General features: G+C 39.6%; 1 protein-coding gene across 5 annotated transcripts in view; it reads right to left on the bottom strand.

Annotated features, from left to right (window-relative positions):
- PXDNL (peroxidasin like) overlaps positions 1 to 26,591 on the bottom strand; it is a 295,520-nt gene that overhangs the window by 129,512 nt on the left and 139,417 nt on the right. For all 5 annotated transcript variants that reach the window (XR_012157221.1, XM_073331210.1, XM_073331214.1 and 2 more), the window contains exons 3-4: positions 13,510 to 13,581; positions 4,617 to 4,688 (exon numbers count right to left, since the gene is read on the bottom strand). Coding sequence is in view for 4 of the 5 variants with exons in the window: in XM_073331210.1 (XP_073187311.1) it covers positions 4,617 to 4,688; positions 13,510 to 13,581 (144 nt within the window). In the remaining variant the exon portion in view is untranslated. The remainder of the gene's footprint in view (positions 1 to 4,616; positions 4,689 to 13,509; positions 13,582 to 26,591) is intronic.

Below are 26,591 nucleotides of genomic sequence, written 5' to 3'. Positions count from 1 at the left end.
GTTTACTTTTAATAATTAAATTTCTCTTTGGCTGTTAATCTACTACTACAGCAGAATGGAAACTTATTTACCGTCAGCTGTGTTAATGTTCTGCACTGTTAGTATCGCAAACAAAGTCACTATTTAGCAAAATGCATTTGTTAAAAACATTATCAAGTACATTTCAAAGTTCGTTCATGGGGGGGGGCACTTTTGACATTATGGATTTTCAGATGGCTGGACTGGGCAAAATAGATGCAGCTCTCTTTTAGAGATCATCTAGAGTGTATACCTCATAAATTGACAATATATTTTTCCATTAAAAAAAGATCAAACCCAAGGCATTTAGTTCCCATTCTGATTTAACTACTCACACATTGGTCTATGCCAAAGTTGTTTGGATCTGATTCGCACTTACCCATGTTCAGTTTTGATTAAAATTCTTTATTTCCAACTCTATTTACAAATTGTGTTTTGACTGGAGATTGGTATTAGATATATAATGTTTCCAGTGGCTTCAGAGAAATCTGCAGCTGGAGAAAAGAGCTCTCTCTCAAAAGCTAAAAACATGTCTGACAGCTTTGCAAAATTTGGCTCACCCATTCATTCTGCGCAAGTAATATATATATATTTTTGACAGGCATGTAAAATACCATCATTTGTTTTTCTACTGTCACCAGTCAAGGGCAGGCAAGCAGGTTTTGTACATATATAGGAAAATGTTCATGGCAGTTATTCAAGCCAGCTGGATGTGGATAAATAAATGTCTTAGAGATGAAAATTAAAAGTAAACGTCTACAACATGCACACAAGCTTTTGGCACAAACAGTGCATTTTAAAGCAAAACTATTACTGGGTATTTTTAATTTAACTTATTTTTCTCCAAGTTAAACTAAACAAATAAACAAAACCCAAACATATTTTGTACAACAACATTTTTATAGTTTTAATGATTCCACTCCCTGCCTCCACTAGAGCTTATAAGAAAGAGAGAATATGCATTGCAAACTCTGATGTTCTTCCACCCACTTGTCATTTAAAAGCTTAGTCCCCTTTTCATTTTGCCTTTCTTTTCATCCTCCAATTAATGCTTAAGCATCAAAACCCCTCCCATACCACCCACTGCCACTAACAAAACTGGGAAAAGCAGCACAAGCTTCCTTGTGACACCCAACCCCATTGCAGTAGTTTAAATGTCTCTTCATCAGATCATGATTATTTTGGGCTCTGTCATCCAAGTTCACATCCTGAGCCAGATGCTCCTGTAAATAAATGTTCTCACAGCTACCTTGGGATGTCGAATAGATCAGCAGCCTAGTTGGGAGAACGGATGGGGAGTCTGTGTCTCCCTCTCTTGGAAAGATCAACAGATAGGTCCATCCCAGTTTTTATAGCTCCCAGTCTGTCCTAAACTTTCTACTAACTGTACATTTTGAAAGGTCATCCCTCCTCCTGCCAATGTGAAAAAGGACATAGGGGAATACAATGGACATTTTTCAGGAGCTGATCTCAAATGCCCCTTAGTGATGACAAGTGGACACTGCTGAGTGAATTCATGTACCATTCCTGACTTGAGCAGGATTCAGATAGTTGTGAGGAGGGGCACGGAAGGAGTAATGTAGCACTAAAAATGTGTTTTGACTGTGCTTTGATGACATCATAACCTTAATGGAATGCTAAAGGACATCTTCCAGTGTCCAAAGTTGCCAATTAAGTCTTTGCTCAAAAAGCTCAACTTCCTTTTTAGGAGAAAGAAAAGCAGGACTTGTGGCACCTTAGAGACTAAGAAATTTATTTATAAATTTATTTATAAATTTGTTAGTCTCCAAGGTGTCACAAGTCCTCCTTTTCTTTTTGCGGATACAGACTAACACGGCTGCTACTTTGAAACCTTTTTAGGAGAGATTTCTTCAGTCAAAATGCCAAACTAGCCTATTTTCTTGAATTTTTTTTTTAAGCTAAGGATAACTGTAGCATATAACAGAGACTTGTCTGTCACATAGAGCAAAAGGCCAACATTTTCAAACCCATTTTCTTAAATCCATTCAGCCCTCTGAAAATCAGGCCAATTTTATATTTGGGAGCCTAAATATGGATTTAGAAGCTGAACTTTAAGCACCCAGGTTGGAACATTTTGGACAGATTTTAATTTTTTTAAATTGTCCCTGAATGAAAGAGAACGTACACGCATGCAAATGAAGAAACTCAATTTAATCTGCCAGATTTCTTCACTGTATTGGGGTAGCATCCTCTTGTGAGGTAACAATGACATCTGGAGGGATAGAAAGGCATGACTGGGCAGTTCTGCAGTGTCCTGATGAAAAACTATGACTAGGTTAAAAATAAATAGATAAATGTTGAGCCACTGAACACTCAAATCTAATTATCTGATTTTGTTGTGCCGGACACAAAATTGCAAGGGCGTTGATAAAAAAACAAATTGCTGGAGGCAGCTTTCCTTAAGTAAAATTGCCCCAGGTACACTTGAGAGAATTACGAAATGCCATAAGGGAGAGATTTTCAAAAATTAGTAAAAAGACTTTGGAAGCACAAGTCCCTTTGAAAGTTAATGGGACATAGCTCCTAACTTACGTAGGAAACCTCACCTTACATGAACAACCACAGTACCCTAATAGTCTGACTGTAGTAGCTCTACCTGCTACCTGACTGTTTCTAAAGAATGTCATGACAAGAGGCTCAGGGCCAAATGGTGCTCTGAATTGTGAGGTGGCAGTGGGGGGAAGAGAGTGTATTAATGTGCTACTGTATACATTATGGTTACTATTCAGAAGCCTCCACTATTACACTGGGCATGGTGCAAAACACACAGTGAGAGACAGTCCCTGTTCCAAAAACAGCTTACGATTGGACTTAAGGCAAAACATGATATGCTAGTGTAACAAACTAGGGTGGAGGGAGGAAGGGGTAGGTACTTAGACTGGAAGGTGTGGCAGGAAGGTGACATGAAGATACAGGTACTTAGACAGGCTATATACACAATTTACAGGACTGAGGGGGATTTTTCTTCTTTTTAAAAGATATAAATACAGAATAGATAGCAATATAATGGTGGCAGTAGTCTCTACTGGGCACCTGAATAGCCATTATCAGTTGGCAGTTTACTGGAGACATCACAATAGAAGTAGATACTTAAAAGGGCATGGTTGCTGCTCTACAGATCAGTTCGGTGAGGGAGTTTGATGCATAAGTGATGGCATGGAAGAAGGCGTGATGAAATTTATGGGAGAAGCTGACAAGTGAGCAACAATGGTTGGCACCAATGGTAGAGTGGAGTGGAGGGGGGAATATAATATAAAAGAAAGGATATGTATGATGGTGTTAAATTGTGAAGGGGAGCAATTCATTTAGGCACTTCTGAAAATTTTACTCAAGAACAAGAGGCTTGTAACTATTTGATATGGGGGTAAATAGGGGGCCAGATGAGAGGCCTTTGAAAGGGAGACAACATGGCTACAGTAACAGGAAGACAATCTTAGCAGCAGCATTTTGAATGGATCTGAACAGGGAGAGTTAGGTGACAGGAAAAGCTTCGAAGTTTGAAGTCACAAGGGCCCGGATGAGAGTCTTAGTATATGTTCAGAGAGAAAAGGCTGAATATTGGAGATCTTATTGGGGAAAAAGTACAAGATAAGGACATGGCTTGGAGGTTGTATTGTATTTCCTGATATTCCAATTAACATATGCCGCACCTACACCAATACATCTAAGCATTTAAGCATGCAAAAGTAGCCAAAGTTTTGATCACTTAATTGTATTACATCTGTTTTAGTGTTATATGGAAATGAATGCTAAGTAAGGACAATAAATTCAGAACATAACATTTTCAACTTATGGAATAATTAATGTCTATAACAGCTTTTATAGGCAGAATTGTTGAGGTAATGACACAGAGTCATTCATGCAATAATTAGATGTCATCCTGAGAATTACTAAGTTTTAAAAACATGATTCTCAGTAGCTCCAGTAATTTCTGATAGTAAATGTCTTTACAATAGCAAATAAGTAATATTGTGCATTTTCTAGCCTAACACAAACAAAATCTCCATTTTGCAATAAAAGTAATCTTGAAGCCATAATTAATTTGGAAAGTGTCTTAAATGACTGTGGTTTTCAAGAAAAATATTTACTGATAACTACTGAAAATTGAGAATAGCATACATCAGACTTTGGCTCAGTAAACCTTTAACATTTTATGTATTTTCCCCACATTTTATGATTCATATTTCACTCTGTGATTATGAAAATGTTTGGCAGACTGTGTCTATGTAGGATGATGTTCATATTTAGAAAGCTAGGCAGTACTATAAACATTTGGAAAATGTTTTAATATTTTATCACAGTGAATTGAGATTCTGTGGCCTGCATTGTGCAGGAGGTCAGACTAGATGATCATAATGGTCCCTTCGGACCTTAATATCTATGAATCTATCTAAAAGTTATCCCTGCTGTATATCTTCTCCCATTCTGAGACAACAGTTGAAGATACATTGTTGCATATTATTGTACTCTAACTGACTCTGGCTATAGAATTGCAGTTCAATTTCTCTCTCTAATTTTTAAATAAAATCAGGGAATTATACCACAGACATTTTAATCAACTGCATTGTGTTACTTACAGCTGCTCCAATGATCCAAGTCCTTTGAATGTGTGCTGGTCTATTGTGTGGATTTCATTCTTGTACAAGAAACTGCAAAAAAACAAATTATTGCAATGAGAAATAGCAGACTCAAACACTGCATTAACTTGTCTTCTTTTAGAATTAAGTCATTAAATGTATTAAGGACATTATGGCATCTCCTGAGTGACAAGGTAAAAAAATACGTGTTGGATAAACATATCAGTATTTTTTTCTAATGCTAAAGCTAACCTATAGAGCATATACAGATATATTTAAGGAAAACAAGAGGCTGTTCAGACTGGATACTTGTCAGCAGAGCCAAGCAAACAATGCACAACAATCCATCACACATATTTAGCCTTTAAGACTATGATTTCCTTACATGTATGTTATTCAATTTTTTCCGTGGGTTTTTTTTTTAAACACATTTCTGGGTTGATCACACGTGCTTATACTGTCATCTAAATCCACTAATTCTGGCCACTATTGGAGGCAGGATACTGGACAAGATGGACCAATATTTCGAACTAGAATGGCAATTCCTGCATAACTAGGTTCCCAAGTTGTGTTGGTTACTTGTGATTGCTCAGATAAGCTATATGGCATTGTACCTGTTCACTGAGTGGTTGATCTTATGAGCACTGCTAGTACAAAATAAAGTTTCTGTAAATATTTGAGCAAGCAAATTTCAAATTTACCTTTCAAATTCAAATTCACACAAACATTTGCATGCAAATAGTTGATTGTTTGAATCTTTGTGAAAAGCAAATACAAAAGGGGCATGAGCATAGCCCGAATGAAGTCATTTGCTGAATGAGAAGAATGTCACTCCCCAATCCTAGCATTTCCTCTTTTTAACCTTAACTATCTAAATATAGGTTTCAGAGTAACAGCTGTGTTAGTCTGTATTCGCAAAAAGAAAAGGAGTATTTGTGGCACCTTAGAGACTAACCAATTTATTTGAGCATAAGCGTAAGAGATTAACAGGAATCAAAACATGATTAGACATTTATATGAACAAGAACATCAGAGTTACAATAGCAAACATAAAAATAATATAATGTTATGACCAGAGTCATGAGGTCACGACACATGGTCTACAAGTTTTTTTTTTTTCTTAACACATTCTTAGTCTTTGAAGAAATGGTGTAATATTAGTTTTTGTTATGCAGACATCGTTGAGACAAACTGTGGCAGATAGGGGAGTTTGTTTCTTGCTATATTTTCTATATTTGGGACCGTATAGCTTCTTGGGACCCAGGTCTGTGTATGTTGGCTGATATTTTGGGGGAGCATGTGGGGTGCTGTTTGTGACTGCCTCTGTTCCAGGACTGGTGTACATGTGTAAATAAACAAGTTATATTAAAAATGCATCCTGACTCCATGTCACTGATTTCGCCTTCACTGGTAAATCACTCTTCTAGGCCTCAAACATCCATTATTACTTGGCAAAGGGTGACACTGGTGTCAGAAGAAGGAGCAACAACAGCTAAAAGCTTCTGGAAAGAGCCATAAATCCACATGCTGCATGGCATAAGCCAACCTTCCACTGATAGGGGTCAGGAAGAAATCTTACCCATGGGCAGGATATCCCTACTGCACAGTCTCTTGCACCTTCCTCTGAAGAATCTGGTACTGGCTACTGTGGGATACAAGTTAATGGGCTACACAGATAACTGGCCTGATCTAATATAGTAAGTTGTGTATTCCTTTGGATGCCTTCTAGCATGACAGACTTTGTCTCCCAAGACTAGTACCTATGAACAGGCAGTTGTGGGGATATGCTTTCCCCTAGGCTGCCTCTACCACATTCCCAGGAATTAGTTTACTTGACTATTCATGCTCCTCCCTCGAGTATGTGTGTCAGCCAAAGCTTACAAAAACACAAAGCCAAATTCATATACTGAAAGCTTTATAGGACTATGATTTCTTTCCATCCTCTACCAGTCTTAAAGTCTTAAAGAATAATTTTTTTAAACTTTCTTGCCTTCCATTTTTCTTCTCCCAACGGCCTCTTTTCCCTTTGTTCCTCTCTTCTATCCCTATTTTTGTCCTTCAGCATTATGTACTGGCATAGTTGCTATTTCTTAGTGAGTTTCCTGTTTGTGAAAATGCTATGACGAGGAACTTGTCATTGGTATGTTGGAAATAGGGTTTCTGTTTTTTCTGCTTCTTAAGTAGAAACAAACAAACAAAATAAACAAATTCCTCTTTTTGTTTCCCTTTGATCATACTCCATCTTTCTCTGAAGAAGTCAATCTCCTCAGGGAGGGCAGTTTCACAATCTGAAAAATACTGACTTAAAGGATGACAATTTCAGAAAATAAACAACATAAAAGTATGTGAAAGTTATACACCAAGATATGCCGTCACTAGTACTAAAAGACCTCTTGGCCAAATGAAAACACACTAGACTGCAGGACAGCATGTTGCATGTAAAATCATTCATAACAAAGGCCAGAACTACACTACAAAGTTTTGTCAGCATAGCTGCGTTGGTCGGGGTGTGAAAAAACACACACATCCCTAGTGAAATAGCTATCCCAGCAAAACCCCCAGTGTAGATGCAGCTGTGTCAACAGAAGAGTGCCTCTGTCTGCAGAGCTAATGTCATTCGAGGAGGCGGTGTTACTATGCTGACAGAAAAACTCCTTCTGTTGGCATATGCTGCACCTGCTGCTATAGCTATGTCCGCAAAGCGTCTGTAGGGTAGATAAGGCCAAAGAGTGTGTACGAACTATTGGTTGAATGAAGAGAAAGCAAATTGACTTAACTGCAAATCAGACATTGCAAAAGTAACTCTCAAAGTCCTCTCTCCAGAAACAAACATGAGAATGTTGTGTGTTAATAAAAAGCGCCAAAAACCCCACAAATTAACATTTAAGGGAAAATGAAAGGCATCTGCAGCTTACACAAGCAGACCCTCTAAAACAGATTTCTCTCTCTTGAATTTTGCAAAGTACAGCTGCAATAATAAAATTTCACACCAGGCACTTCCTCACTTGCCTGAATTACTAGGAGAATTGTGGCATGAATTTAAAACATACCACTGATTTTAAAAGCTGAGTGTGAAATAGAAAACAAAACGACAAAATATTGTTACACCGCTAGAAGCAATCCCAGCTTTGGCGTAACAGTTACAGTTTTAATGGAAGTGTCCTGCTCCTTGCCATGGAAATGCCACTATTTCATGGATCACTTATACCAGTTAAATGCAGCAGAATGTCACCAAATAAAAGTTAACCTTGGCATGAAGGAAATCCCGATTCAAAGCTGCCACTGAAAATCATACACCAAGTCTAGAACAATGAAGAGTCTTAAGGCAAGATTTCACTAGCACATCTTTATGAAAGATCTCAGCTCAGATAATCTGCTCCCCCCATCACAAAGGTGCAAAACTGGAACAGCACAATCTCCCTTTTCATTTGCAGAATAATTCATAAGTGACTGATAGTAAATCCTACACCTCTGTCTCTCTGAGGGCTTTAGACTGCCTCCCCACACCGTGGTATCTGAGTGCCTTCCATGTAAAATCATCAGCGAAGTCCCAAATGGATTTCCTGACATCTCTGGCACTTATCCCTTTTACGTGTAAAAACTTTGCATAGGGTAGGATTTTGGGTGGTGGCCTCACAGTTCAGAGCTGGCTGCACCTTTGAAGCTACACCTATTTTACCTAAAGCTTAAGCAGACCTAGCTGATCCCACATACCCCACTTCTGGAACTCGGGACAGTCTGCACTGCAGGACACTGCCCCCCCCCATCTCTCCTGAGCTTCAGGGGTTGGGTTTTTATCCACTCAAAGTTCTTTCCTTCAGTTTCCCCCTGGGCCAAACCAGGGGTGTTGAACTCACCATTGTCAGAAGTAAATGACAAGGGGAATGACACCTGCTTTGTCACTTCAATTATCGGTAAATGGATGCATCATAAGGGAGCCCTCCCCGGAAATCTTCCTCAGTTTCCCCTTTACAGTGCCCCATGCAAAGGAATATTTTCTCTCGCAGCAGCAAATTCAGATCCTTTTATACATATAGAGGGCCACACCCTGCAGATCCCTTCTAGTAAAAACAGTTCCTCTCAAAAACCCAAAATAAAACAAGGTCAGAACACAGCAGCTCTTCAACCCCATTCAAAGGTCACCCTTCCCAGTTTACGCACTTGAGAGTCATTAACCATTCTGTCCCAGTTCCTTTAGCTCCTGTTCCAGGGTCCAACTCTCCAAGCATCCTATCTGAGAGTTCCAAGACCTGCTTCCCTCCCACAAGTCTTCTCCCATTGCACCAAGTCAGCTCTCCCATTAGAGAGATCTCTGCAGTGTTTCACTTCCCCCAGGCTTCCTGCCCTCTGAGTCCTCAGGGGAACGTCCCTCCATGACCAACACTATATAAACATATATATTTACCTGCTTTAACCTCTCAATAACTCTTATTTACTTTTCTTAGCTAACACATTTTTAATTAGTTTTCTATAGAATTGGCTGCCAGTGTTGTCTTTGGTAGATCTGGAGTACCAATTGATCTGCAGTAAGTGACTGGTCTATAGGGACTAAGAGCCACCTGATGTGGTGTGATTTTTGGTTTAAGCGACCATTATCACAAAGTTGAGTTTGTCTCAGTGGTGAGATAGACTGGAGAGTCTAACGGGACTGTATGTGACTCCATAAAACTGGTATATTGATCCAGTTGTTTCTGGTTTGATGAAACCTCATTATAGAACGTACCAGCAGTTTGGGGTGTCTGCCCTGTTTTCTGACAGTCTACCCTGAGTAAGGCATTCACAGTTGTGAGTCACTCCAGACATCATGACACTCCCATGCTGCCCTTTATCTTTAGACTGACTTCCTTGACCTAATCTGACAGTCCCACAGCCTCTCTGTACCAAGACCTACTTCTGCTGTGATGCTTACTAAATATTAGACTACTGCACTGAAGGGTACCCTAGAGATGTATGGTTTTATACACACTCATAGATTGCACCTCACTTCAAATTAGACAGTTAGGGAAACATGGTGCCTGCTCCTAAGATCTATCTGTTTGTAAAGCACCTAGCACATCAGAGCATGATCCTGATTGGAGCCTTTGATCCACAGAGTAATACAAAGAAAGAAAGAGAGGGAAAATATATGTGGGGGTAATTGTGGGTCTAAAAATCAGCACCAAAATATTTTGGCGCTGGGACAAATGACAAGGTATGGGATTCTTGTGCTCAGGAGCTCTCATGTCTTCAGGAATCACCTCAATTAGCACTAGCCTTGGAAATTACATGTAATAGTTTGTTGGCAGAGGAGGGTATATTGATTGGGCTTGGATTCCTATTTTAATCATAAACATGGTTAAAGATTTTACCTACACAAGAAAAAAGGAGAGAATCCACTGTGTTACATGTTGGGCATGTTCTCAGAAAAAACATTTACTGTTACCCATTTGAAGAATACATTTGCCATATGTTTGGGACTGTTTAGCTAAAGCTAGGAAAGTCATACATCAGACCAATCAGCTCAGGACATTGACAATACAAATTTGTTATTACATAGCACTCTTACATTCTGTAAAAGCTTAATTTGCTTCTTGGCTCTCTCCATATTTATGAAAACAGTTACATATTTTAGCGAATAAGGCTAAAGAGCTTTATAAAATAAAATAGGACTGAATAGGTTACAGGAGACAAATCTGTGTCAATTAAATAGGGACACACCCAAACTTTTCTGCAGAAAAGCGTGGTCTTGATGTGGATATTGTGTTTTGTAATGATATAGATTAACAACAATATAACATGGGAAAGGACATATTACACTGAAGAGAAATACATTAAAATCAGAATGTATATTTTCAGTGTTAGCTGTGGTTGTGAAAACTTTCATGACAATTGTAAAAAGCACAGTTTAATATATGACGGCTTAGTCTGGAAAGTGAAGTGATGTGCTCAGTGCACTGATTAGCACTTGGATGAATGAAGCCAATTTCCAACCTTCCCAGTGGAGAACAAGTGTGTCAAGTGAACGAGATTATGCAGGGAAAAGATGACAGCCTTAACGTTTCCTTTTGAATTGTCACCCTATACACTGTTATTGTTTGATGGACAATTTTTTTTCCTTGAGGATTAAGAAGAAACAAATTATCCATAACCTTTCTGTCTAGCCAGATGCCATGACAAGAAAAGAGAAGAGCAAATGTAGGTCTCTATTCTGTCTTCTGAGCTGCACTGCAGATCTCCAAAATTTGAAATAACTCGTGAGTTAGAGGAACTACCAGATGCTTCTATGCTCAATTCTTGTTCCACTTAGGTTAATCCATCTTCAGAAATTTGCATAAGAGCAGATATGTATGTTCCCCCATGTTTGTTATGTTATGACAAAAAATGGCTTGACCTACATTAAAAAAATTATATAGGTTTGTGTATGCCACTATCAAGAACAAGCAGAATGGACCAAATATACTAAATTCAATGACAGCAAAACGATAATGGAATAACATATGTTTGAGCCTGTAGAGAAGGATTGGCAAATTCATAGTGCTTCACTTTTCCACAGCAGTGGTGGTAAGGGGGTGAATGAATACATAATGGTAATAATATTAAACTTCATTCACAACCAGCTTTTCTTCTCCCTCCACGTCCATCATTGGGAAATTCATTGGATAGTGAAAAGAACAAGAGTACTTGTGGCACCTTAGAGACTAACAAATTTATTAGAGCATAAGCTTTCATGAGCTACAGCTCACTTCATCGGATGCATAGAATGGAACATATAGTAAGAGATATATATAGATATATATGTACACACACACACAAGTTGGAAGTTATCACACAAATTGTGAGAGGCTAATTAGTTAAGATGAGCTATTATCAGCAGGAGAAAAAAACTTTTGTAGTGATAATCAGGATGGCCCATTTAGACAGTTGACAAGAAGGTGTGAGGATACTTAACATCGGGAAATAGATTCAGTATGTGAAATGACCCAGCCACTCCCAGTCTCTATTCAAACCCAAGTTAATGGTATCTAGTTTGCATATTAATTCAAGCTCAGCAGTTTCTCATTGGAGTCTGTTTTTGAAGCTTTTCTGTTGCAAAATTGCCACCCTTAAATCTTTTACTGAGTGGCCAGAGCGGTTGAAGTGCTCTCCTACCAGTTTTTGAATGTTGTGATTCAATTTGTGTCCATTTATTCTTTTGCCCAGAGATTGTCCGGTTTGGCCAATGTACATGGCAGAGGAGCGTTGCTGGCACGGGATGGCATATATCACATTTGTGCAGATGTGCAGGTGAATGAGCTCCTGATGGCATGGCTAATGTGATTAGGTCCTATGATGGTGTCACTTGAATAAATATGTAGACAGAGTTGGCAATGGGCTTTGTTGCAAGGATAGGTTCCTGGGTTAGTGTTTTTGGTGTGTGGTTGCTGGTGAGTATTTGCTTCAGCTTGGGGGGCTGTCTATAAGTGAGTCGCTCATTTCTGCTATTATGTTCTAACTTTGCCCTTTTGTTTCTCAGAACTTCCCTTTAACTATGACACTGTCATATATAATCACATATTTGCAAGCCCAGGATGATGTTTCAGCTAGATTCCCTGGAGGAAGTGGAATCCTGAGATGGCATAAAACTGGCACAGCAAATCTAAGATGCTAGCACAGACGGCACATTGGAGACTGGATGGGAAATTTCAGGGAACTGTGTTCCTAGGATCCTCTTCACCATAATGTCCCCTGGGTGCCATTACAAAATGGAGGAAGTTCCAGCAATTACATTATTTTAAACACAGAATAAAAGAATACATAGATCCTGTGTTTACCAAATGGTAAACACAAAAAAATGTTATTTATTAATTAATTAAATGTATGTATAAAACATTCACTTATATGTTGGAGTTACAAGGAAATCACAAAAGCTTTACTTTAAATTGTAGGATTTGGAATAAAATAAATTGTGATACTTGTGCAAACTCAAAATCCTCATGAGAGAAAAGGCTTTCGCCTTGAACTAAAACATGAATTTCCAGAAAAATTAACTTTGAATGAGAACATGGCATTTACTTATCTGTTTATTTGAATAGTTAAAGGGCTATTTTTCTATACACTGAGTTGATGAAAGGACTATATGCAACATGAATCTTTTAATATTTATTATGTTATTTGGATTCACAATCATACTGAGAGTTTCAGGAACTTTCATCTGAAAACTATTTTCATGATACCTTAAGGCTGTTCTCATTTGTCTCATTTGAACCTCATGGTTGCACTCAACAACAACAAAATAATAAGCATCACAGACAGTGTAATGGATGCTCTCAGGAGCAAGTTTAATTTTAATAGCAAACAATTCAACCTTAAGGTGTCATGAAAACAGTTTTCAGATGAAAGTTCCTGAAACTCAGTATTATTGTGAATCCAAATGGTACCTAACCGAAGGCACATTTTTCATACACAAAAAACAATATGGAATATCACAGTTATGTCAAACCTTATTTACATATGGGAGATGCATAGAAAAAATAGAACAAATGAGACTCAGATTCTTCAAAAAACCAAAATCAACATGCAAATTATATTTTCAATGGAAACTAATGAAAGCAGTAAAAAACACCAACAACCCTGCACTGGTGAACTGAGGGCCTGATCCTACACATCCTTGCACCCTGGGCAGTCATTTGCATCTGTGCAAATGCTCTAAAATCAGAATGGTACCATTCAGCGTTGCTGCTTCGTTATGTCGCACTGTACAATATTCAGTGTGTGCACACACACAAAGTATGACAGCTTGCAGATGAGCAGACAGTTTTTTAGCCAGGACTGACAATGCTTCCTAACAAGAGCATACAGCATTTATAGTCAAAAACACAGAGGGTTAACGATCACTCTTTATCACTGAAAATATTAAATTTCCATTTTGACTTACAGGTATTGCAGATTTTCAAGCCCTTCAAAAGCATTTATTGAAATCTTCTTGATTTGGTTGTTATTCAGAAGACTGTAAAAAGGCAAAAAAATAGTACTATTTTAAGAATCATACACAACAATTTAATTCTCAATAACAGCAAGTTAGAAAATAATAAAGATCATCTGATTGAACCAAAGTAGATTTAAATATTTTACCAACATAGACTATTAAAACATATTTTAGCATTAAGAAAAACTAGAAGTGTGTGGAACAATTTTTTTCCCAATTAAACCCCTCTCTTCATGGTTGCAGTCAATAATCATAAAATAATTAGCATCACAGACAGTGAAATTGATGCTGGCAGGGACAAGTTTAATTTTAACAACAAACAATTCATACACAAATTATTCACCAAAACTCTGCACTGCCTGTCTGGTAAATGAAAATTATAATATTTCTGTATTAGAGGGACACTGTTTTCCCTTGAAGTTCACATGATGGATGAAATCCTGACTCCATTGAAGTCAACAGTAAAATTCTCATTGAGTTCAGTGGGACCAGGATTTCATCCAAGGCATTTCCATGAAGGACGGAAATGTATTTTTTCATTCAGGTACCCTGTCTAGGCACAGATACTTGAACTACACTGAAAGTAAACTAATCAAGGCAGCTGCATCTGAATGTGTTAGGGAAAAGAACTCATTGTGCAGACTTCAGTATTCCAGCAAGTCCTGCACCACAATAAAATGAAACAGTCCTTCTGAGGAGCATGTCAGACTTAAGCCCTTCATGTGAACAATTCATTTTTGTTGTGTTTTTTTCTTGGTGTTACTGTTAAAGTCTGACACCAGAGGCAAGCCTGTCCATTTTGGGAAAGAAAATGGTTTAGTCTTCAAAACTTCAGCAAAAATTATTAAATTCTTAAAATAAAGAGGGCACTTTTATGCACTTATAAGTGAAAAGGTACATACAAACATTTTTGGTGGATAAAAGATCATAAGGGCACCAGAATATAGATTTTATTCCACCCCTTCCATTTTCCAGATGTAGCCATGAGAAGAGTTTCCACCTCCCTGGGGTAAACGTGGTCCCACCTCTTCTGTGGCTTCCAATCTATCGAAATCTTAGGTCTCATTCCCCATGGATCATCCCTTGTGTAGTCATTTACACCTGCGCAAAGAGTATGCAAAGCTATACCATGCTGTATATGGAACCTCAGCTTTGGTGTTTCCTAACTTTTTGATGCCTGACCATTCAACCTTAATGTTCCCTTGACATACGTATGGAACATATCCTTGTGATAAGACAGATACAAATGAATACTCTATCTCTGTATTGTACCAGTTTTGAGCTTCAAATGTCTGAATAGTATTCTCCTATTTCTGATATTCAGTTTTTGTTCTGTACAATCAATAATTTAGGCAAAAAAGGTCTAGTACTGGTCTAGATTACTTTTGAACAAATAAGATGAGTTAATAAATGTTTCAAATGTCTTATATATCTGTGGAGTCATGATTTCCCAGTCATGATTTGTTAGGAATTTGGATAATCCAAAGATACGTTACATTTTGATCTATCTTTCAGGCTTACTTGGAAATGTTTTAATTCATTACAGAAATGGAATACATTTAAATGATTAACAATTGAATGTGTTTTATAATCAGAAACGTCACTTTCCAGGGTTTTATTCAAAGCAATTTTTGTCTTAAATATTTTTGTGCTGTAATATTGATATATTATACATATTCCTGGCAATATCTTGGTTATAGTAGTTACAAACTACTTCTAAAGTTTGGTTGGTGTATTTTTCATACAGTATCTGTACAATTTCTGGATGAGATCTTCTGAGATAAAGATGGGAAAATGAGGATGAAAAGTAAAACAATGTTCTCAGTAAGGACATAGAAACCGATCTTAAGAGGGCACTTTGATTTTTAAGGTTTGATAAATAAAGAGTCCCAAATGATGATTCAAGAGGAAAGACAGAAATTCAGAAGTTCATTATGAGGTACAAAAATAAGAGTGACTGATGACAGCACTAGTGCTTATCCTTCAAATCACTGAATGAGAACATGAAACCTGAGTGGGCAAAGGAAGAGGGCACAGAGCCCTTATAATTACTTAATACCAGAATAGCAGATTTACACATTTCAAGTCAGACTATCATATTGTAAAGATAGATAATTATTTTACCTGTTCCTAGTTTATTTTTTAATTGCAAAACCAATGAATTAAATACAATAAAATGTGAGCTAAGAAGTGTATCATGCATATTTTACTTATCTATGTACCTGAAGGACACCTGTCACCAACACTTTAGTATCTCAGCACCTCCCAAATATTTAAAAATAGATAAAACAATGTCAGTCTCTCTCTTTCTTCGTTTTTAGTCTGTAGGACAAATAACTTACTAGGTTATTATAAGCTTTTAAGTGTGTGTGCGTGCACACATGCATATGTGTATAGAATTTTACTAAGAGAAGCTATATTAGAAAAAAAAAAGTTTTGAATTTGTTCTGAATGTGGAGAGGTCTGTGATCTTTCTTATTACTTGCCAGAGATGGTTCCATAGACTTGGTCTAGCTCCCATGAAACTACTGCCTCCTACATTTATGTGCCTTCCCCAATGGTCAACTGTTGCAAAGTTTCAGTGGAATACGGCCAATTAAATTGGAGACTTTGAATATTAAGGTACAGAGAATGAACTGGAGTTTGTATTCTCTATATTGTGGCTTTTATTTTGAAGTTTATGAAAGGACTTCACAAACTTTGTATACAGACCATCCTGCCATTGAAATGCAGCCACCTCTATAATGAAACACAGCGAACAGTAATAAATCCAACAGTTTAGGATAAGAAATGAAGAACAATACCATAACCGTAGTGAATTTACGTACTGTCAGGCCTGTGCCATGGGTCAGTCCTGGGGCCGGTTTTGTTCAACATCTTTATTAATGATTTGGATGATGGGACTAATTGCACCCTCAGCAAGTTCACACATGATGGGGGAGAGGTAGATATGCTAGAGGGTAGGGATAGGGTCCAGAGTGACCTAGACAAATTGGAGGATTGGGCCAAAAGAAATCTGATGAGGTTCAACAAGGACAAGTGCACAGTCCTGCATTTAGGAAGGAAGAATCCCATGCACCGCTACAGGCTGGGGACCAACTGGCTAAGCAGCAGTTTTGCAGAAAAGGACCTGGAGATTACAGTGGACAAGAAGCTGGATATGAGTCAGCAGTGTACCCTGTTGCCAAGAAGGCCAACAGCATATTGGGCTGTATTCGTAGGAGCACTGTCAGCAGATCCAGGGAAGTGATTATTCCCCTCTATTCGGCACTGGTAAGGCCACACCTGGAGTATTGTGTCTAGTTTTGGTCCCCCCACTACAGAAGGGATATGGACAAATTGAAGAGAGTCAAGCAGAGGGCAACAAACATTATTAAGGGGCTGGGGCACATGATCTACGAGGAGAGGCTGGAAGAACTTGGGTTATTTAGTCTGCAGAAAAGAAGAGTGCGGGGGATTTTATAGCAGCCTTCAACTAGAATCATAGAATATCAGGGTTGGAAGGGACCTCAGGAGGTCATCTAGTACAACCCCCTGCTCAAAGCAGGACCAATCCCCAATTAAATCATCCCAGCCAGGGCTTTGTCAAGCCTGACCTTAAAAACTTCTAAGGAAGGAGATTCCACCACCTCCCTAGGTAACGCATTCCAGTGCTTCACCACCCTCCTAGTGAAAAAGTTTTTCCTAATATCCAACCTAAATCTCCCCCACTGCAACTTGAGACCATTACTCCTTGTTCTGTCATCTGCTACCACTGAGAACAGTCTAGAGCCATCCTCTTTGGATCCACCTTTCAGGTAGTTGAAAGCAGCTATCAAATCCCCCCTCATTCTTCTCTTCCGTAGACTAAACAATCCCAGTTCCCTCAGCCTCTCCTCATAACTCATGTGTTCCAGTCCCCTAATCATTTTTGTTGCCCTCCGCTAGACTCTTTCCAATTTTTCGACATCCTTCTTGTAGTGTGGGGCCCAAAACTGGACACAGAACTCCAGATGAGGCCTCACCAATGTCGAATAGAGGGGAACGATCACGTCCCTTGATCTGCTGGCAATGCCCCTACTTACACACCCCAAAATGCCATTGGACTTCTTGGCAACAAGGGCACACTGTTGATTCATATCCAGCTTCTCGTCCACTGTAACCCCTCGGTCCTTTTCTGCAGAACTGCTGCCGAGCCATTCGGTCCCTAATCTGTAGTGGTGCATGGGATTCTTCCGTCCTAAGTGCAGGACCCTGCACTTGTCCTCGTTGAACCTCATCAGATTTCTTTTGGCCCAATCCTCTAATTTGTCTAGGTCCCTCTGTATCCTATCCCTGCCCTCCAGCTTATCTACCTCTCCTCCCAGTTTAGTGTCATCTGCAAACTTGCTGAGGGTGCAATCCATACCATCCTCCAGACCATTTATGAAGATATTGAACAAAACCGGCCCCAGGACCGACCCTTGGGGCACTCCACTTGATACCGGCTGCCATCTAGACATGGAGCCATTGATCACTACCAGTTAAGCCCGACAATCTACCTGAAGGGGGGTTCCAATGGGGATGGAGCTAGGCTCTTCTCAGTGGTGGCAGATGACAGAACAAGGAGAAATGGTCTTAAGTTGCAGTGGGCGAGGTTTAGATTGGATATTAGGAAACACTATTTCATTAGGAGTGTGGTGAAGCACTGGAATAGGTTACCTAGGGAGGTGGTGGAATCTCCATCCTTAGAGGTTTTTAAGGCCTGGCTTGACAAAGCCCTGGCTGGGATGATTTAGTTGGTGTTGGTCCTGCTTTGAGCAAGGGGTTGGACTAGATGACCTCCTGAGGTCTCTTCCAACCCTAATATTTTATGATTCTAAGGTCAGAAGCTAGAGTCTAGGGTCCACAGCAAGGCAAGACCTGGAGCGGAAGCAAGCAGGCAGTTTGTGCCATTGCTCAGTTAGCTCCCCATGATGGCTTTTTGGTTTATATACCAGAATAATCCAACCTGTGGGCTATAGGGGGCCACCCCTCAGGCCAAGCTGGGCTATACTTCCTGCAATACCTTGCTTCACAGGGCCCTCCAGTAGAAACTCACCTTGAGCTACCGATGATGCAGAAGCACTGGCGGCCCAAGAACCCTCATAGTTCCAGGTTCTAGTCCTGCAGGTTCTTATAGATAGGTATAGAATCATAGGAATGTAGGGCTGGAGAGAACCCCAAGAAGACATCAGATAACAGATCCCTGTGCTGAGGCAGGCCAGACAAACCTAGACCATCCCTGACAGGTGTGTGTGTAACCTGTTCTTAAAAAGTGATGGGGATTCCACAACCTCCCTTGGAAGCCTATTCCAGAGCATTATAAGCTCTTCTAAGTTAGAATTTAGCCAAGACACTGAGACTAAAACCTCTACTCTTGGTAGAAATGCTATGGTATGATTTCATGTGGTCAGGGCTTCCATTTTACATTTTGTACAGAAGACTGCAGCACAACACTAGCTAGCATTATAATATGGCATCTGTTCAGGATTGACTGAAAGGAAAGAATGGCCCTTAAGGAATCCTAAATGTGACACACAGAAGTGCTGATATGAATCAACTTTATTTTTCTAGATCTAATCATATGACATGGGTCAGGGTTACAAAAGACTAACTCCATCACATGGCAGGGGTCAGAATCCACTTACTCCACTGGCTGTTTTTACACAATCCAATTACTGGCCCACCCTGATCCTGATCCTGTTTAGATCATGAGATTTAATGCAGATCTCAACAAACGACGACATAATTCTAGCCTTTATGAAGTCAAGCCACATACGGTTTGCAGCGTATACAGCTGCTGAGTCTATTTAAAGTGCCTGCTTAAAACATCAAGGATATCTCTATAAAGAATCACAATTCCTGTGAAGCAGCAATCTCAGCTATGTTCACAGAGGTTTAAAGGAGCAATTAAAGTGTGAAGAGCATCACTGTTTACCATGGTTCAGCCACCTACACAGACCAGTAGAATGATTAATGAAAAAACCAGCCAGTAAGAATGGAATCTAAGTATAAGATGAAAAGTGGCAGAAAAATAAATTACACAAGACCTATTCATGCAGAGTTTGAGCCTTCAGGGGAAAAGGAAGCTGTACTAATACACTTCAAACAGTTGCTGAATATGCAAAACAAATATGGACATTTTTTCTGGCAAGTATTTCTAATATTTTTAAAAATATAAATCTAAGACGAGGCAGAGGGAGGGGGTAAGTTTATCCTTGCCATTCCAAAACTCAGCCCCTTAAAGCATCATTCCTTTTTCTTGGCGGTTAGGTTTTGCATACATTTTTAACTCTGCATTTTAGACCTAGGACAGATTGGGACAGTAAGGGGGAATTTGCTGAAGTAACAGCCTTCCTTTGGGAATGGGTTGTGCTTCTGCTACTGCTGAAAAAGGGAAAGAATCTCCTCTGTTGTTCTTGGTTTTTTTTTTTTTACCCCATCTCCTCCTTTGTCCTGTGGTTCTGAGAGGTTGTTTTCTGTATTTTTCCCTTTAAAAATCTTTGCCTGTTGCGAGAGCTAAACAAACTCCCTGTGGACCACCTTCAGCATGAGATATATGAAGTAAGAGGAGATGCACCTTTTATAGAACATAATGACTTTGAGCAATACAAAGTCACTTGTAATTTTGAAGTGCTGCAGAAGCACCGGGGGCAACTCTGAATTTGACAGCAAAGTCTAATGGACAGTCTGCATGCATTAGACTCATCCTTTGCATTTTCTTCCTAAAGAAGACACTTGTATTATTCCTTGAAACAACTGATGACATCACATTCCAGCATGCAAGCCACCACTTAAGTAATGAACAGGCCTTACACTTACATAGGCAGAATGGCCTAGTAGATATAACACTAAACTAGGATTCAGGAGACCTGGGCTCTATTCCTGTCTTGACTGTTCGGTGTTCTTGGGTAAGTCAGTTCACTGTTCGGGATCTATTTCCATATCTGTAAAATGTGGGATAATGATTTTGGCACACTGTACCTCCGGGTAGATTGTGTGGTATCCATTGCAAATTTTGTCATGTTGGGTGCCTTTGGAAGGCTCATGATGCACTGAGCATTGATGTTATAGTAATTGTTGTTAAAGTAATGTTATAGGTTGTAATTTCATGTATATAGTTATGAGGCTGAAAATGTGTCCTCCTGGCTGAAAACAAGCCCAGGCAAAAACTCTCCAAGAGCAAAGGGGCAGTTCATACCTCATCAGGGCATGTATGGGACAAACCTAGCCCAGTCTCACAGGAACAAAGAACACTGGCCTAGGCAGCAACAAAGGATCTGCTGGACTCAAGTGAATCCTGCCCGCCCCCTGGCCTCCTTTGGTCAGTTTGGAACTGAGATGAGGTAATGCTCACCTGACTGAACGGGGGTGGGGGGCAAAGCCAAGAGGGAAGAAAGAACATGATAAAAGGGAGAGACATTTGCCATGCTCTTCCCCTCTCTCTTCCACCTCCATCTACAGACATCACAATCAAGTGACTGAAGTGCTGATCAAAGTGGAGGGCCTGGCTGAGGAGCAACCACCCAGGCTGTGGTGAGAAGCATCTAAGTTTGTAAGGGCACTGAAAGCGTTAAGATCATCTTAGAATGCGTTTTGCTTGTATTTCATTTGACCAAATCTAACTTGTTGGGCTTTGACTTATAATCACTTAAAAACTATTTTTGTAATTAATAAATTTGTTTGTTTATTCTACCGGAAGCAGTGCTTTTGGTTTGAAGCATGTCAGAGACTCCCCTTGTGATAACAAGCCCGGTGCCTATCAATTTCTTTGTTAAATTGACGAACTCATATAAGCTTGCAGTGTCCAGCGGGCATAACTGGACAATGCAAGATAGAGGTTCCTAGGGCTGTGCCTGGGACTGGAGATATCGGCTAGTGTCATTCAGTTGCACAATCTGAAGAGCAGCTTACATGCCAGAGGCTGTCCGTGAACAGCCCAGGAACTGGGGTTCTCACAGCAGAGCAGTGTAAGGCTGGCTCCCAGAGTCAAGGATTGGAGTGACCAAGCAGATCACTGGTCCAGATAATACCAGAGGAGAATGTCACAATGAGATGGACCTCCTTTGTAAAGTGATTTGAGATGTACTGATGAAAAGTAGTATTAGAACAATAAAACACAAGAAATCAGAAGTACATCTTTACTATACCTTATACCACAAAAAGACATGGAGCCTTATTCACCCTTGTCCTGCATATTGTGTCGTCATTTACACCAATGAAAAGTAAGTGCAAAACTATCAGGGTAGCATAATAGCATAATATAAATGACTGAAAGGTTAAATGACTGCACAAGGTGCAAGGCAACAGTTAACCAATCTCACTGTACCCAACTTTCTCCTATGGAGTATGTCCAATCTAGAAGATCAGAGGGTTTCAAAGGAATATAGCAAAGTGCATATGATAAATGATTAATGAGAAAGAAAAAAACCTCTCTCCACTGACTGGTAGAGAGAAGAGTGAACAAAAAACAGCTGCAAATCATCAACCATCAAATCAGAAGGATTTGGAAAATGTGTGTAGAAAGAGATAATGCAATTTTAAATAATAGTTTAGGAACAAAACTTTCATTATAATTCACAGGAACTTGCAAGTTCTATTCTCACTGGAAATAATGAAAATAGATTCTAAATGTTACCATGGCAGTTCATTTCTAGCAGAAAATTTTCACTATTCATTTGGGCTTTGTTTCAGCATGCTGTAGAGTGACTTACATGCACATTCCCCATTAACATTAGGAGAAATATGGGTGAAAAATCTCTGCACTGCTTTGAAAACACATCCTCTTGTCTCCAAATCATAAAGAAAAACACAATCACAGTCATGTTTTGTACCAGTTCAAAGATTTTCAATGATCAGCTACTCAAAAGTCTAAACATGATAGCAAACCAATTTGGAAATATCCCCCCCAAAATGATATTTCATCCTTTATGACAGCCAAGCTTATTCTCACCCTCAGAAACTTGATTAAACTAATGGTAAACACAGGAACACTTGGATGGATAGAAAGGTCAAATTGAATGCTGAACATCTGAAAAATATGTTGAGTTCTGATCAGTGTGCAATGAAGCCTACAGCCTACCCAAAAAAACTATGTATTCTCCTTGGAGGTTTATGAAGAGTCTCCTGTGAATTTTTTTTAATGGAAATGACAAAAGCATTGGAAATATTCTTTATTAAAACATGCTGGTGCGTTTCAAGGTGTGTGTGAGCAGATTAATTAGGTTAATGGTGTGATGTTCTATTTGACAAAGTGAGATGAACCGCATGTTGCACTATTTGCTTGTTTCCATAACTCTACACCCTGTTTTTTTTCTTTCCTGCCCATGACTTTCTAAAGCTTAAAAAGAAATGCAAGCATCAGTATAGGTTAGAAGACAGACAGACGGACGGACAGACAGAAAGGTATTGCACCTGAGAACAAAGGAACAAATAGTTGCCAAAGAACTGTAAGCAGACAGGTTTGTATTAGCTATGTATCCGTGTGGTCCATCCTCAGAGCTATGTCATTCTGCAGCAGCCCAAATATAGCTTATGTACTATGGCTCAGATCAAGCAAAGCAAAGCTGAATTAATGACACACACTGTCAAGGTTCCTCCCCCACTCTGAACTCTAGGGTACAGATGTGGGGACCTGCATGAAAAACCTCCTAAGCTTATCTTTACCAGCTTAGGTCAAAACTTCCCCAAGGTACAAAATATTCCACCCGTTGTCCTTGGACTGGCCGCTACCACCACCAAACTAATACTGGTTACTGGGAAAGAGCTGTTTGGACGCGTCCTTCCCCCCAAAATACTTCCCAAAACCTTGCACCCCACTTCCTGGACAAGGTTTGGTAAAAAGCCTCACCAATTTACCTACAGACCCAGACCCTTGGATCTTAAGAACAATGAACAATCCTCCCAACACTTGCACTTCCCCTTTCCTGGGAAATGTTGGATAAAAAGCCTCACCAATTTGCATAGGTGACCACCGACCCAAACCCTTGGATCTGAGAACAATGAAAAAGCATTCAGTTTTCTTACAAGAAGACTTTTAATAAAAATAGAAGTAAATAGAAATAAAGAAATCCCCCCTCTAAAATCAGGATGGTAGATATCTTACAGGGTAATTAGATTCAAAAACATAGAGAACCCCTCTAGTCAAAACTTTAAGTTACAAAAAAGATACACAGACAGAAATAGTTATTCTATTCAGCACAATTCTTTTCTCAGCCATTTAAAGAAATCATAATCTAACACATACCTAGCTAGATTACTTACTAAAAGTTCTAAGACTCCATTCCTGGTCTATCCCCAGTAAAGACCAGCATATAGACAGACCCACAGACCCTTTGTTTCTCTCCCTCCTCCCAGCTTTTGAAAGTATCTTGTCTCCTCATTGGTCATTTTGGTCAGGTGCCAGCGAGGTTACCTTTAGCTTCTTAACCCTTTACAGGTGAGAGGAGCTTTCCCCTGGCCAGGAGGGATTTCAAAGGGGTTTACCCTTCCCTTTATATTTATGACACACACGCTTAACAGTAAGCATGTGCTTAAGTACTCTGCTGGATTGAGGCCTATTTTGGCTCAAGAACCGCTTGTTTCTGATCTTAGCTGTTATATTTCATGGCATACAAACAGAAGCATACTCTTGTAGCCCTACCCTTTTGCTGAGCATTCTGACGGCAACACACAAGAACCCAAAAAAACAGAGAGAGAGAAAGAAAATATGCTATTCCCTTAGCCAGGAAGGCACAACTCACCCCAACTTGCTGCAAGCTGGCTTTCTCAAGACTTAGTCTGCTCTGCACACTTTGCCTCAGAACCCCTTAGCTGTCCCTCCCTGCTCTGGCAATTTCAGTTCCAATACAGTACTCCAGGATGGGGCCGAAGACTGGTCCAAAAAGGAAAAGCAAAGGAATAGCCCAAGAGGAGGGCTGAAGGCTCTTCTGTTTTGGAGCATTTTGTGAATTTTCGGTTACACCTTCTTGTTACCCTGGAAGGGGAACTAAACTTTATGTGAGTTGGCCAAAGGGCTGAACTATGGAAGACCCGGTCAAAGGCAGATGGGCTGCAAGAACCCCATGCAGAAGCTCACCCTAACAAAAAGGTGCACTGCAGCTGGTGAGTACACTACGGCAGAGTCTGATGGATCTATTTGACAGTAGGATCTATCTACTGTGACAAGGAAACAAACCTGTGCAGGGAAACTCATTGGTTTTAAAGTCCAATGCTTTTTTCACTCCGTTCACACAGCTCTCAAATAATTACAATTGTTTATCTGATACTGCCCAGAAAAGTTTACAATCTAAATAATGTAGTCACAATTGCTCTTTGCTCATTATATATGAAAACTTCCAAGAATGTTCAGTTGTGATTAGAAAGCCAGATTTTCAGTTTCACTCCAGCCCTTTTGCTGCTGTTTAGGCAGCATCACAGGGACAGCAGAGAATTCCCCAGTTGGAAGGGATTGTCATAAGATGGCAGCATCAGCCACCTTTACCCTGCATGGTTTAGGGGACATAGCATGGCAGGGTGGGAGGGAAACGTACTGGACTGCCGCTCTGCTGATCCTCAGCTGGTATATGGTCCATAAGGGAGCAGCTCCTAGGCTGCCCTAGCTCTTTGAGGGGAGCTTCCGGCCCCGAGTCATATATTTTAATGAGTTACTTTGAACCGACAAAAAGCATGGGGACTGCATATATATTTTATTTGGCTGATCTCAAAACTCCAACTACCATTTGTACCTCACAGATGCTCTGGCACTACATGGGTGATAAACAGAGTATATACAACTACGTATGCATTACTGCATGAGAAACTACTAATTTTTTTTTCTGAGGGAAGTGTAAACTGCATTACAGTGATTAATTTCAACAATGATTTGGTAATTCAGGAAACTGCACTCAATAGAAATGATTCATCTGGTTTTACTATTTTCTTTCAAGACAACGAGTAGTCAAAACAGACAGACAAAGACATCAAGTGTTGGCACTCTAATTTCAAGAGCGCACTCAGCTTGAGAAAGTTTTGTTTTCACTTTAAAAGTATTCAGAGTTCATAGCATTTGACTCAGTCCACATATTGCCAGCACATTTTTCAGTTAACATAGCCTCATTGAATTTCAATGACTTGACACAGTCCCTTGGCTGCAATCAGCAAATCGCCTTACATTATGTACAGTAGCAAGACAAACAAATTAATATGTGTAAGTCACACCACCAGAAATATTCATCAACTGCTCAGAAACAAAATGAACCAGTTTTCTGGAAAGCACTTAATGACAGGGAAAATGGCCTAAATACATCATTCTAAGATTCCTAACACATTAAATGAAGCTGTGCATGTAGATATATAGAGCCATAATTTTAAAGGGACCCTCAATTTTGCAAGTACAATTAACTGGAAGTGGAATTAACAGCAAAGGCAAATGCTAACATTCAGATATTTAATTATGTGATTTCAAATTACACCCACAAAACTGTAGGCTGCTTCTAAATACAATAGCTCAAAAGATTTCAAGCCTGCAGAAGCTGACATTACTAGCAGCTATCATGAGTGCAGTCTCTTCGCTGTTTTATCAGCTGTCACAAAGGCTAATAAGGCATTGCAAACACTCCATCTCAGGTAAGCAACATGGCCATTTGAACACCATGTGACACTACATTAACCCACCAATCAACTTCTCTACAGACACTAGGGAAGTTTGACCAGTGGAAAGACTGAACACGTAATTCTTAGAGTCAGTGGTAGGATGGTGAGGACCCACTAGCCCTATAAGAAACCTCAGGGGCTCAGAAGGAATTGCAAAAGGGGAAAGAGACCCATATGTGGGTCATAACTAACATTTAAAGAGCTTGAAAGAGCTTGCCTCTACTCTGCCCACCTAACTGAGCTGGGATTTATTTAAAGACTCTAAAGCTGATAGTTGTTTTTATTCAATGGTGTCATAAATATAAAGGGAAGGGTAAACACCCTTAAATCCCTCCTGGCCAGGGGAAAAACCCTTTCACCTGTAAAGGGTTAAGAAGCTGGGATAACCTCACTGGCAC

The sequence above is a fragment of the Lepidochelys kempii genome, chromosome 2 (assembly GCF_965140265.1).
Source record: "Lepidochelys kempii isolate rLepKem1 chromosome 2, rLepKem1.hap2, whole genome shotgun sequence".
NCBI lineage: Eukaryota > Metazoa > Chordata > Testudines > Cheloniidae > Lepidochelys > Lepidochelys kempii.
This window is presented reverse-complemented; position numbering and strand designations above follow the sequence as displayed.